Here is a 13584-nt window from a genome sequence, read left to right on the forward strand (position 1 = left end):
CCACTGTGTGTGTGTGTGTATATATATATATATATATATATATATATATATATATATATATATATATATATATATATATATATATATATATATATATATATATATATATATATATATATTGGACTCGCTGGTGTGTAATAATAAATATCCTTTATTGATACAGTTTTGCCTGTTAGTCGCTGCCATTCATATATTATATAGCAAAGGAACCAGAGTACGAAACAGGTGAGGTATTAGCAGAATATTGGTTATTGATGGTCAATTAATAATTAGTACACAGAATAGCTCGACCTTGTAACAGTGAGTAAGCCAAAATGGTTCTGGTAAAGCGTCTTGTGACAGATGAGACCAAGGTAGCTTATTGGTAAAGCTCATCATTCTACTGTTTGCGAAAAATGTAACAAGGCCTAGAGAGAAAAGAACACGGTACCTACAGTCAAATATAGGGAGAGTTTCAAAGATGTTTTGGGGTTGTGTTGCTGCCACTGGGTGCCTTGACTGTGTACAAGGCATCATGAAATAGGAAGATTACCAAAGGATTTTGGGTCACAATGTAGTGCTCAGTATCAGGAAGCTGGGGTTGCTTCTTAGGTCATGGGTCTTCCAGCAGTACAATGACCTCCAAAATACTTAAAGAACCAAGAAATGAATGGAAACAAAGCACTGGAGAGTTCTGAAGTGGCCGTCAATTAGTCTGGATCTACAGGTGCTTCTCACAAAATTAAAATATCATCAACAAGTTAATTTATTTCAGTTCTTCAATGCAAAAAGTGAAACTCATATATAGTCATTACAAACAGAGTGGTCAATTTCATGTGTTTATTTCTGTTAATGTTGATGATTATGGCTTATAGCCATTGAAAACCCAAAAGTTAATTTATCAGTAAATTACAATACTTTATAACACCAGCTTGAAGAATTATTTTAAAATCCGAGATGTTGGTCTACTGAAATGTATGGTCAATAAATGCACTCAATACTTGGTTGGGGCTCCTTTTGCATCAATTACTACATCAATGTGTTGTGGCATGGATGCAATCAGCCTGTGGCACTGCTGAGGTGTTATGGAAGCTTAGGTTGCTTTGTTAGTAGCCCTCAGCTTGTCTGCATTGTTGGGTTTGGTGTCTCTCATCTTCCTCTTGACAATACCCCACAGATTCTCTGAGGTTAAGGTCAGACGAGCTTCCTGGCCTATAAAGCACAGTGATACGGTTGCTTTTAAACCAGGTATTGGTACTTTTGCCAGTGTGGACAGGTGCCAAGCCCTGTTGGAGAATGACATTTCTATCTCCAAAAAGCTTGTCGGCAGAGGGAAACATGAAGTGATCTAAAATCTCCTGCTAGACAGCCGCACTGCCTTTGCTCTTGATAAAACACAGTGGACCAACCCCCATCTCCTTACCCCCTTTCCCCCATTGTAGCACAATAAAGCATTTCATGGAGGTGGAGCAAAGGTATGTCTTATGCAATAAAGAAATGCAAGTGGGCAAGTTTCTTTTAAAATGGAGGCAATTTGTTGTGAATTGACGCTCTTTGGGGGAAAAAAGGAATATGGTTGAGCCCTTCACATCTACAGCATGGGATATACTTGAGGATCTCAAGAACAACCTGGGGCTATTGGAACTGGATTAAAGTAGGGGAGGTTATTTCTAGGTCAGTGCTTATAATTTATAATTTGATTACAAAATAACAGTTTTTCATGATGTTGCTAAATGTCAGCTAGGTCACATGTTTAAATAGTTGATCGTTTAAAGATTTTAATTTTAATCTTTGTGTTTGTCATGCCAGCTTAATTTTCAAAAGTATTATTTGCCCCGTCTGCACACAGGCATTTGATTTTCTTCTACAGTCTGGTGTGTTAATGTATTTTCTGGAAAATTCAATAAATATGCGGTTTTATAAAAAAAAAACGACACAGTGGACCTACACCAGCAGATGACATGGCTCCCCAAACCATCACTGATTGTGGAAACTTCACACTAGACCTCAAGCAGCTTGGATTGTGTGCTTCTCCACTCTTTCTCCAGATTCTGGGACCTTGATTTCCAAATGAAATGCAAAATTTACTTTTATCTCAAAACATCTTGGACCACTGTGCAACAGTCCAGTTCTTTTTCTCCTTGGCCCAGATAAGATGCCTCTGGCATTGTCTATTGGTCATGAGTGGCTTGACACAAGGAATACAACCTTTTGTGGCTTACCGTCCCTCCTTTGGAGTGTGTCAATGACTGGCTTCTGGACATCTGACAAGTCAGCAGTCTTCCCCATGATTTTGGAGCCTAATGAAACAGACTAAGGGACCTTTTTAAACGCTTAGAAAGCCTTTGCATGTGTGTTTTTGTTTATTATTCTAATTTACTGAGATGACTTTTGGCTTTTCATTGGCTGTAAGCCGTAATCCTCAACATTAACAGAAATAAACACTTGAAATAGATCACTCTGTTTGTAATGACTCTATATAATATATGAGTTTCACTTTTTGTATTAAAGAACTGAAATAAATTGCCGTATTTTTCGCTTTGTAAGACCCTCCGGATTATAAGACGTACCCCAAATTTTTGAGGAGAAAAATAGGAAAAAACTTTTTTTAATAAATTGGTGGGGCGTCTTATAATCCATGCGTCTTATTACTTACCAGGGGTTGTGGCTGCGGTGGATCAGGGTCCCAGGGTCGTTGCTGGAGGCAGGAGTGGAGCATTGCTGCAGGCTGGGATGAGGGGGTCTGCGGGGGGGCTTCTGTGCTGCAGGGGGCTCTTGTGCTGCAGGCTGGGATGACGGGGTCTGCAGGGGGGCTCCGGTGCTGCAGGAGGCTCCTGTGCTGCAGGCTGGGATGAGGGGGTCTGCAGGGGGCTCCTGTGCTGCAGGCTGGGATGAGGGGGTCTGCAGGGGGACTCCGGTGCTGCAGGGCTGTCTCTGGTGCTGCGGGGGGCTCTGGCAACATTTTGTGAAAGATCAGAGCTCCCCGGCACTTCTTCCATGCGTTCCTGTATGACTGACTGACTCTGGGAAAATGGCCGCCGAAATCTCAGGAGATGAGATCTTCCATTCGTTCCTGTACAACTGACTCCGGGAAAATGGCCGCCGGAATCTCGAGAGATGAGATCTCAGCGCTGAAATCTCATCTCCTGAGATTCGGCGGCCATTTTCTTGGAGTCAGTCATACAGGAACGCATGAAAGAAGTGCCGGGGGGCTCTGGTCTTTCACAAAATGTCGCCAGAGCCCCCCGCAGCACCAGTGCCTCCAGCATCACCCGGGGCAGCAGCGGTGGCAGGCGAGGTGACAGCAGTGGCGGGCGGCGGCGGGCCGCAGCGGCGGCGGACACCCTCTCATCCCAGCCTGTAAGTGGTATATCCACTTTGTAAGACGCACCCCCATTTCCCCCCAAAATTTGGGGGAAATAAAGTGCGTCTTACAAAGCGGAAAATACAGTAAGTTTTTTAATGACATTCTAATTTTGTGAGAAGCACCTGTAAATCCCATTGAACACCAGTGGAGAGATCTTAAAATTAATAATAATAATAATAATAATAATAATAATAATAATAGTAATAATAATAATTTTATTTCTATAGCGCCAACATATTCCGTAGCACTTTACATTTTAGAGGGGACTTGTACAGACAATAGGCATTACAGCATAACAATGAACACATATATCAAAACAGATACCAAGAGAAATGAGGGCCCTGCTCACAAGCCTACAATCTATGAGGAAAAAGAGGAGACACAAAAGGTGGATGGTAACAACTGCTTTTGTTGTTCGGACCAGCCATAGTGTAAGAATCGGGTGTTCATTAGTGATGAGCAAGCACTAAAATGCTCGGGTGCTCGTTGTTCGGGTCTAGCAAGTTGGAATACTCGGGTATTCGGACAGAGCAACGAGTCCAATGTCAGTCTATGAGAGACCCGAGCATTGTTACCGCGATCACCTCCGGGGGTCCTTTTAAGGTCTAAAACGTCTGAAAATGATGGAAACACTGCTCAAATGACATGGGAACATCATGGCAAATGTCCCTGAAAGCATTTCTGACTCCTAGGTTACAGCTGTAAACAATGTTGTCAGAGTTTCACGCCATTTTTACCGGTGTACCAAAAAACGAAACCAAAATGGATTTTGCTGGGAAATATGTTAAGGTACATCCGTTCCAGGGTAATGACTTGTATATAAGGCAAAATAGTTAACCCCAGACCAAAATGTTCCTCCACCACTTGAGCTATGTTCACACGCAGCGTTTTTGATGCGTTTTTCAACTTTAACATTGTTTTCAACCAATACAAATGCATTCACTGGGAAATGTCATTGTAACATTTAACAACCCTAGCTGGTCATGTGGTGTGTGACACATAAGGAGACACATCTTATTTCATTTATTGAGGAGGGACTCATGAAGTTACAAAGCCAATTTTTAGAGGGGCATCAGGCGGGATTAATATTCTTAAAGGGCCATTATTAAACAGTGGGTCTCCTATGCTGTTATTGCCTATGAGTGGCTGTGCTGCCAAGAATTACGAAGCACCCCAATACCCCTTTCACGAGAGGTACAGGAGGGCTTCCTGAAAAAATGTTGCTTTGACTGAAAGGCTTGCCCTGCTACCGAGTCATATGCACCCCAATAAGCCTTTGAACCCAGGTATTTTATGGCCACAGGAAAACCCACTTCACATTATTCATTTTGTACTCTCATACGGTTTTCTTATGCATTGACTGCAAAGCCTGCCCCGCTACCAAGTCATATGCACCCCAATAAGCCTTTGAACCCAGGTTCTTGATGGTCACAGGAAAACCCACTTCACATTCTTCAGTTGGTCCTGCCATACTGTATCCTTATGCATTGAATGCAAGGGCCGCCTTGATTCAAATTTGCACGCACCCCAATTCCCCCTAGGAAGAAACATGGAGGAGGGCCTCATAAAAAACCTGTCCTATTCCAAAGGAGCGGGTCTCCTAGACTCGTAATGCCCATACACTAAGTGTATGGGCTGACAAACATTTTCTCCTGGGGGGTACACATCAACATACTGTGTAATTATTTTTATCACAGGCATCATAAACACCCTAGAGTGGCTGTAGCAGCACGGAACATTAACCCTGGTGATCTAGTGGCGGTGGATGATGAGACGTGGCAGAAGGCCTCATTAAAAATAGGCCCAATTTATAGGAGCGGGTCTCCTAGACTTGGAATGCCCATACACTGACTGTATGGGCTGACAAGCATTTCACCATGGGGGGTCAATTAAAAAAAAAATTGTTTAAGGGCATCATAAACACCCTTGCAAATAAACTACAGTGTCTGTAGCAGCACGGAATACGTTAACCCTGGTGATCTAGTGGCAGTGGATGATGTGACGTGGAGGAAGACCTCGTTAAAAATAGGCCCAATTTAAAGGAGCGGGTCTCTTAGACTTGGAATACCCATACATTAAGTGCATGGGCTGACAAACATTTCCCCAGGGGGGGTACAGTTTTAAAAAAATTATTTATGGGGGTCATAGACACCCTTGCCAAAAAATTGACTGGCTGTAGCAGCATAGAACACGTTCACCCTGGTGTTTTAGTGGTGGTGAATGATGAGGACAAGGAGGAGGAGTACACCAAACAGATATAATCAGGAAGCGTATACCCATGTGTGGGTATGAAAAGGTGCATGGCAATACACCTCCCAAAAAGACATTGTATTGGAGGTTATGTTTCGCTGTCATTTGGTGGTGTAGAGAAGTCTGGCCCAATCCAGCCCTTGTTCATTTTTATAAGAGTCAGCCTGTCTGCATTTTCCGTTGACAGGCGATGCGCTTATCTGTTATAATTCCACCAGCGGTACTAAAAACCTGCTCTGACAAAACGCTAGCGGCAGGGCAGGCCAGGACCTCCAAGGCATAGAGAGCCAGTTCATGCCACATGTCCAGCTTGGATACCCAATAATTAAAAGGCACTGAGGAATCACGGAGGACGTTGGTACAGTCAGCAAGGTACTCCCTCGGCATCTAAGAAAACATTCCATTTCTTGTGACATTACCCCGCACTTCAGGGCCAGGGCGATGGGAGGGTCTGAGAAAACTGTCCCAGTACTTTGCCAGTGTTCCCCTGCCTCTGCTGGATTGGAGTTGTGTCTCTCTCGCCTGTACTCGTTGGTTGTCCAGCGAACGATTATGTCTGCCGCCAGCATTTTAAGATGGGAATTTTTTTTAACTAATTCTGCAACAATGGCCCTCTGGTAATGCAGCATTTTAGTACACCTGTCTGCCTCTGGAAGAAGAGATTGAAAGTTCTCCTTGTAGCGTGGGTCTAAAAGTGTCACTACCCAGTAATGACTGTCACCCAAAATTTTTACAATACGAGGGTCATGGGAAAGGCAGCGCAACATATGGTCAGCCATACGTGCCAGACTGGTAACAGGCAAGCCTTCCATGTCGTCACCAACAGGACGGCTGCCCAAGGTGGTGTTCTCCTCTTCCTCCCTGTCCTCAGGCCATCCACGCTGAACAGACGGTATGACAGTTGTGCTTGTAGTACCGTCTACAGCGCATGAAAGTAGGTCCTGTTCTTCCTCCTTTTCCGCATTGTCAAACAATCCACGTTAGGATGACATGAGGTTGGGCTGTGTAATCACCCTGTATGGTTCCTTGCTCCATGTCCTGTTCTGCCTTTTCAGAATGCAGAGAAGCGGGATGGTGATGCTAATTATGGCGTCATCGCCGCTCACCATCTTGGTGGACTCCTTAAAGTTTTGGTGGACGTTGTTTGACATCCATGTCCACTCCTGAGGTTTTATGTGTGGAGTCTGACCTGAAAACGACAGCCTTGTTGATGCTGGTATTCAACAACTGCCCTCTTCTGCTCACAAATTCTTTCCAACATCTGCAGTGTAGAGTTCCAATGCGTTGGGACATCACACACCAGTCGGTGAGCCGGAAGCTGCAATCGCTGTTGAAGCACGACAAGGGCGGCTGAAGCTGTAGCTGACTTTCTAAAATGAGCACACAGGTGGCATACTTTCACAAGCAGATCCGACAGCTTCGGGTAGCTTTTTACAACCCGTTGAAAAACGAGGTTAAGCACATGGGCCAGGCATGGTACATGTGTCAGTTTGCCTCGCCTCAGAGCCGGCATCCGGTTCCTGCCTTGGTCACACACAACCATGCCTGGCAGGAGGTTCAGTGGTGTCGGCTGGAGGTTCAGTGGTGTCGGCCACAGATCTGTCCCGTCCCATCGTTAGGTGGACTTTCCCAGTAACTGCATTGTTGAGGGCATGGGTAATGTTGGCGGACACGTGCTTGTGTAATGCCGGGACGGCACAGCGGGAGAAATGGTGGTGGCTGGGGACCAAGCACCTTGGGACTGCCGCCATCAGATTGCGGAAAGATTCCGTCTCAACGAGCCGAAAAGGCAACATTTCCAGCGCAAGTAGACCAGAAATGTGTGAATTTAGTACTGTGGCCTGTGGGGCGTTTGCTGCGTATTTCCGCTTGCGTTCCAATGACTGGGGTATGGACAACTGAAGGCTGCGCTGGGACAAGGATGTGGACGTGCGTGATGATGGTGCTATTTGAGTGTGGGCAACGACAGGTGCAGGACAGGAGGCATCTTTGCATGCACCGTGGACAGGGGATTGGCTTGCACTCACAACAGTGGAAGAAGCAGTGGTGTCACCCGCAGACACTGTTACTGGAGCTTGGGGTTGGGCCCACAAAGTCTGGTGCTTTGCTGCCATGTGCCTGATCATGCTGGTGGTGGTAAGGCTGGTAGTTTTGCTACCCCTGCTGATGCTGGCATGACAGATGTTGCAAATGGCCTGTTTGGGGTTATCTGCAGAGTGTTTAAAAAATAACCAGACTCTGGAAGACGTAACAGTTGGCCTGGCAACTGTTGGTGGTACGTCATGTTGGAGGTCGTCATGTTGGTGTTACAGGGAACGTTGCCTGCCTTCTGTCTGCAGCCACCACACTGCTTCTTCCTGCCTGAAGGGGTGCTGCGCCTCCTTCCTCCTGTGAATCAATCGTTAAGAGATCAGGTGCACCACTATAATGTAGTAATATATAATTCTAATAAACACCAAAACAGGGTGCTACTAAATGCATGGAGTATGCAATATCAAACCAAAAAAAGAAAAAGCCCATGCATAAAAATGTGCACACCTGTTCCAAAATTCTGAAAATATATATATTTATATGAACACCAAAAAGACACAAGAATATAAAACCAATTAAAACCACAACAATACACCCTTCCCCATATAAAGATGTACAGTGTAATTCCCTCTAAATACATACACATGAGAGTTGCAATGCGCAGGAAGATAATCCAATTTGTGCTGCAATAACAATCGTATGTGCACAGAATCCCCCAAACAATATTAAAACAATTATACTATAATATATAAATGACCAAATACCTAGTACTGTGTGAGAGAGCCAAATAAGGGCGTCCCCAAATTTGCTAAAGGACAATGGTCACAACACATGTAAGTATGGGGGAAAGTGTAGATATAAATTAGGTCCCTACTGGAGTCATAGAAAAAACAATTCAGAGTTGTACCTAGAAAGTACCAAACCTATGGAATGTATCGGTATTGAAAATCAATGGTCTCTGCATAATGCAATTGGACTAGGCATAAAATACAAACCAGCCTGTCCTAAGTGCAGAGAACTCATAGAGTCCAGAGCCTGCAATGAAGTAAGATCTGCTGGTGTGCAGAGAAAGGCTCTGGACAATCCGGCTCCAGTATAAGGACTAAGAGGGAGAAAGGGGAGAAAAGGAGGATGTGGGTGAGTCCCACGCGTATCGCCGCTCCTGGGCGGCTTCGTCAGGGAGAGTGAGTACCTGTAAAAGGTGTCCGTCTTATATACCAAAATAATGAGGAAAGCTCACCAGTGTCTGTAATCGCTGACATCAGACCGGAAATGAGGGAGGGGAGTTAGAGACGCAGGTGCAGTAGCGTAGTTCGGATAAGAAGATCGGCGCCTGCGCAGAAGATCAGGGATAAGAAAGCACTCAGAATGAGCGCTGTGTGGGGCCGCACAGAACTAGGTGGCAAGTGCGCATGCTCCCTCAGGATAAAGGGAGCTGTATATGCAGAGGATTAAGAAAGACCAGAGGATCTGAGGAAATCCCAGAGGCATGTAAGGATAGACTATATGGGTCCTATATTAAACACATAACATAATAAATGACATAACTGTACCAAGCAATCATGATATTAGTTGTATAATGTGCCCAGACAGTAATACAGCTCACAAACAGATATAACTCAATCGAAGCATGCATGATGAAATAGTATAGCAATATGTTACATCAAAACGTTGATATATAATACATAATCACGTGTATATAATTATATAGAGAGCATAAGTCGCTGAAGCCATATATGTGGGAATACAAATCACCAAACTGCTATATATTCATGGGGGAGTAATTCTCAAATCCAAATGGTCCATGAATAATAACAATAATAACATCCATATCTCCTGGAATAATTATTTTAAGACCATTGAGATAGCTGCATGTATATCAATATCTACCCAGTTCTTGAAGAAAACATACAACCCCCATCACAAAGGCAATCCCAGGGTCCATATCCATAAATATATTGTCTTTGCTATATCCTCAAAAGAAATTCAAATAGTTCATATGAATACACCCAAAGTCCATGTCAATCATAAAGCAATTCTGATGTAGCTGGATCCAATCCAGTTATCGTGGAGTCTCAACTGGATGGTGATGAATCCTGGACTTCCAAGACTTACCGTAATTGGTTTTATATTCTTGTGTCTTTTTGGTGTTCATATAAATAAATTTATATATTTTCAGAATTTTGGAACAGGTGTGCACATTTTTATGCATGGGCTTTTTTTTTCTTTGGTCCTTCCTCCTGTGTGCTGCTGTCCTCACTCTGCATGTCCTCCTGCCAGGTTGGGTCAGTTACTATATCATCCACCACCTCATCTTTCACTTCGCACCCTTGTCCTCCTGACTTTCTGGCAATTGTGTCTCATCATCGTCCACCTCTTTCCGTGGCTGCTCAAATATTTGGTCATCACTACATGGAATCTCATCATGCCCCGCTTCAAGTGGACCGGGCGAGCGGTCCGAATCTATAAATGGAAAAGTGAATAGGTCTTCGGAGTGTACAAGTGTGGGATCAGTTGTCTCCGGGCACTCGGCGTGGTGGGAGGAAGGAGGATCAGGGTGAGGAATATGCGGTCCAGACTCACGGCAACTCAGACTTGACCGTGTGGAAGACAGGGTGCTGGTGGTGGTGGCCAAGTAACTGAAAGTATTATCCCTATCCAACCTTTTCACACTGCTCTGGCTTCAATAGTGATGTCTTGCTACGTTCCCCTAGGACTCATCAAGAGAATGCCCAAGCGTTGTGGGGAGGTCATACAGACAAGTGGAGGCCTCACACTACTGAGCATCATTTCCTTGTCTTGAGGCATTTCCACTGAAGTTGGGTCAGCCTGTAACTTCATTTTTCACTTTGATTTTGAGCATCATTTCAACTCCAGAACCTTTCGCCCCATTCAAAATAAAACAATAAAAATAAAATCAAACATACACGTATTTGGTATCGCTGCTTTCAGAATCGCCCGATCTATCAATAATAAAAGGATTAACCTGATCGCTAAACTGCATAGTGAGAAAAAAGTCAAAATGTCAGAATTACTTTTTTTTTGGTCGCCGCGACATAGCATTGAAATGCAATAACGGGCGATCAAAAGATCGTATCCGCACCAAAATGGTATAGTTAAAAACGTCTGCTCGGCATGCAAAAAATAAGCCCTCACCCAACCCGAGATCACAAAAATGGAGTCGCTACAGGAATCGGAATATGGCGCAATTTTTTTTTTTTTTTTTAAACAAAGTTTGAATTTATTTTTTTACCACTTGGATAAAAAAAGAACCTAGACACATTTGGTGTCTATGAATGACCTGGAGAATTATAATGGCAGGTCAGTTTTAGCCTTTCGTGAACCTAGTAAGAAAAGCCAAGCAAAAAAACAAGTTTGGGATTGCACCTTTTTTGCAATTTCACCGTACTTGGAATTTTTTTTCCTGTTTTCTAGTAGAAGACATGGTAAAACCAATGGTGTCATTCAAAAGTAAAACTCGTTCTGCAAAAACAAAATCCTCACATGGCCATATTGATGGAAAAATAAAAAAGTTATGTCTCTGGAAAGAAGGGGAGCAAAAAAACGAAAACACAAAACCGAAAAAAGTTTTGGAGCTTAAGTGGTTAATTTGAGGGTGCCGACAATTTTTGTCCGGCCCATTTTTGTCGTTTTGTGTAAAATAATATCCCAATTTGTTTTTTTTGTGCTTTTTTTGTGTTGTTCCATTGCACACAAAGGAAATAACTGTGTAATTGCAATCATTTTCTGGGAGAAATACTTAATTTTCTGGAATAATTTGAAGGGTGCCAACACTTTCAGCCATGACTGTATGTGTATCATGTACTAATAAATCCAGTGACTCACATGTGACCATCTTTCTAAATAAAGTACCGGTAATTAATTTAGCCTTTTCCTCTCCATTTAGCCCAGACATACATGACAATTTTTCTATCCACGTCTTGTCTACGCACAATGTTGTGCACAGACATCTTTGGCTTATTGCTTTTCCAGCACCTTCTCCACTCTTCTCCCCCTTTGCAGAAACTATGTGTCTATTAAGAATTGGCATGCTATAAGCAATTCATTTCTATATTTCTAACCGCTGCAAAATTTAGGAAGTCACTTCTCAGCTAGTACAGCTTGGAGCTCATGCACAGAGCACTGTTTGACCCCAGCCTATACCAGTTTACAGATAGTCTACATGATGTGACCATTAGGGAACCTATCATTTACAGACTAGATGGTGGCCCGATTCTAACACATCGGGTATTCTAGAATATGTATGTGTATAGCAGCCACATAGTATATAGCACAGGCCACATAGTATATAGGAGTATAGGAGCCATGCAGTATATAGCACAGGCCACGCAGTATATAACACAGGCCATGCAGTATATAACACTGCCCACGTAGTATACAACACTGCCCACGTAGTATAGAATACTGCCCACGTAGTATAGAACACTGCCCACGTAGTATAGAACACTGCCCACGTAGTATAGAACACTGCCCACGTAGTATATAACACTGCCCACGCAGTATATAACACTGCCCACGTAGTATATAGCAGCCACGCTGTATGTAACAGCCCACGTAATATATAGCACAGCCCACGCAGTATATAACACTGGCCACGTAGTATATAGCAGCCACGTAGTATATAAAACAGCCCACATAGTATATAGCAGTGTGGGCACCATATCCCTGTTAAAAAAAAAATAATTAAAATAAAAAATAGTTATATACTCACCCGTCGGCGTCCAGCGAAGCTGTCCCGACGTGCGCGCTGCTGCCACCAGCTTCCGTTCCCAGCGATGCATTGCGAAATTACCTAGATTTAGCGGTCTCATAGGCAGCATCAATAGTAAAAAGTTGGTCACACGGAATTAATAGCAGCGTAATGGAGTGCATTACCCGCAGCATAACGCGGTCCGTTAACCCTGTGTCAGCGATGACTGGTGGGGAGTATGGAGCAGGCGCCGGGCACTGACTGGACCAAAGTAGGGAGGGACTCATTTTCGGCCGGAATGTGCCCGTCGCTGGTTGGTCGCTGCCTGGCGGCTGCGACCGATCAGCGACGCGGGATTTCCGTTACAGACAGACGGAAGTACGCCTTAGACAATAATTACAGATATACTGTGTGTGGAAGAACATGGGAACACTGCAGAGCGTTGTAGCCATATCAATGTTTTGGAGGAAATGCTCCAAGTCTTTGATGCTGCAGGTTTCACCAAAGGGGCTTTTAGGGTTTACAAGAACCGAGCAGTGGATGGTAAGACGAGCAACCTCAGCATGATGGGCCATCCTTTTTTCTCCCTTTTAGACAGTAATATAAATGTACACGTTATTAGCCAGGAATTTCACAGCATAATTTCCATTATCAATGGATGTAAAATTGTAGCGTTTGTTTCTGTTGAAATCCTTAAAGCAAGAACCAATTGGTTCATTGAGTGGTCTGACTGGTTCCTAAACTCTACATTAGTTTGTCCATCTCTAAAATCTAAACCTATAATTAATTATACCCAAGAAATTAGTCATTAGTTGCTGACCTCAGGGTCATGTTTCTGAAAAAATATATTAATCATTGAACTTTTTAATTTTTGTTTTCATCCTCATTTCTTCTAGCCAGGGGGCAGAGGTGGGTAACGCGTGCGCCTTATTGCTGTTGCTCCTTCTCGACTTGTTTTTAATGAGACGCTATGAAAGGTTGAAGGACAGAGAAGTGAGCAGGAGACTGCGGAGCATCATTAAACAGATTGATGGTAAGTTATTTTTATGTCCATAGCAGTCTTTACTTTCTGTGTAAATATATGCTACTGCTCTGATTTACAAAGCCACACTGTTGGCCACAAACAGGACCTGTCAGTATGCTGGAATGGTTCAGGAAAATAGCTTGTGCAGCGATGGCATCAATATGGAGAGAAATGCTGGATAAAAAGTGCAATAGAGTCCTAAGCAGTATAGAGGAAACAAAG

General features: G+C 43.5%; 1 protein-coding gene across 5 annotated transcripts in view; it reads left to right on the top strand.

The window, feature by feature from the left end:
- The window catches only part of TMEM94 (transmembrane protein 94), a 184495-nt gene that overhangs the window by 36767 nt on the left and 134144 nt on the right, over window positions 1–13584 (top strand). For all 5 annotated transcript variants that reach the window (XR_011318417.1, XM_069752181.1, XM_069752182.1 and 2 more), the window contains one exon: window positions 13235–13371. Coding sequence is in view for 4 of the 5 variants with exons in the window: in XM_069752181.1 (XP_069608282.1) it covers window positions 13235–13371 (137 nt within the window). In the remaining variant the exon portion in view is untranslated. The remainder of the gene's footprint in view (window positions 1–13234; window positions 13372–13584) is intronic.

Source organism: Ranitomeya imitator, chromosome 2 (genome assembly GCF_032444005.1).
Source record: "Ranitomeya imitator isolate aRanImi1 chromosome 2, aRanImi1.pri, whole genome shotgun sequence".
NCBI classification, from domain to species: domain Eukaryota; kingdom Metazoa; phylum Chordata; class Amphibia; order Anura; family Dendrobatidae; genus Ranitomeya; species Ranitomeya imitator.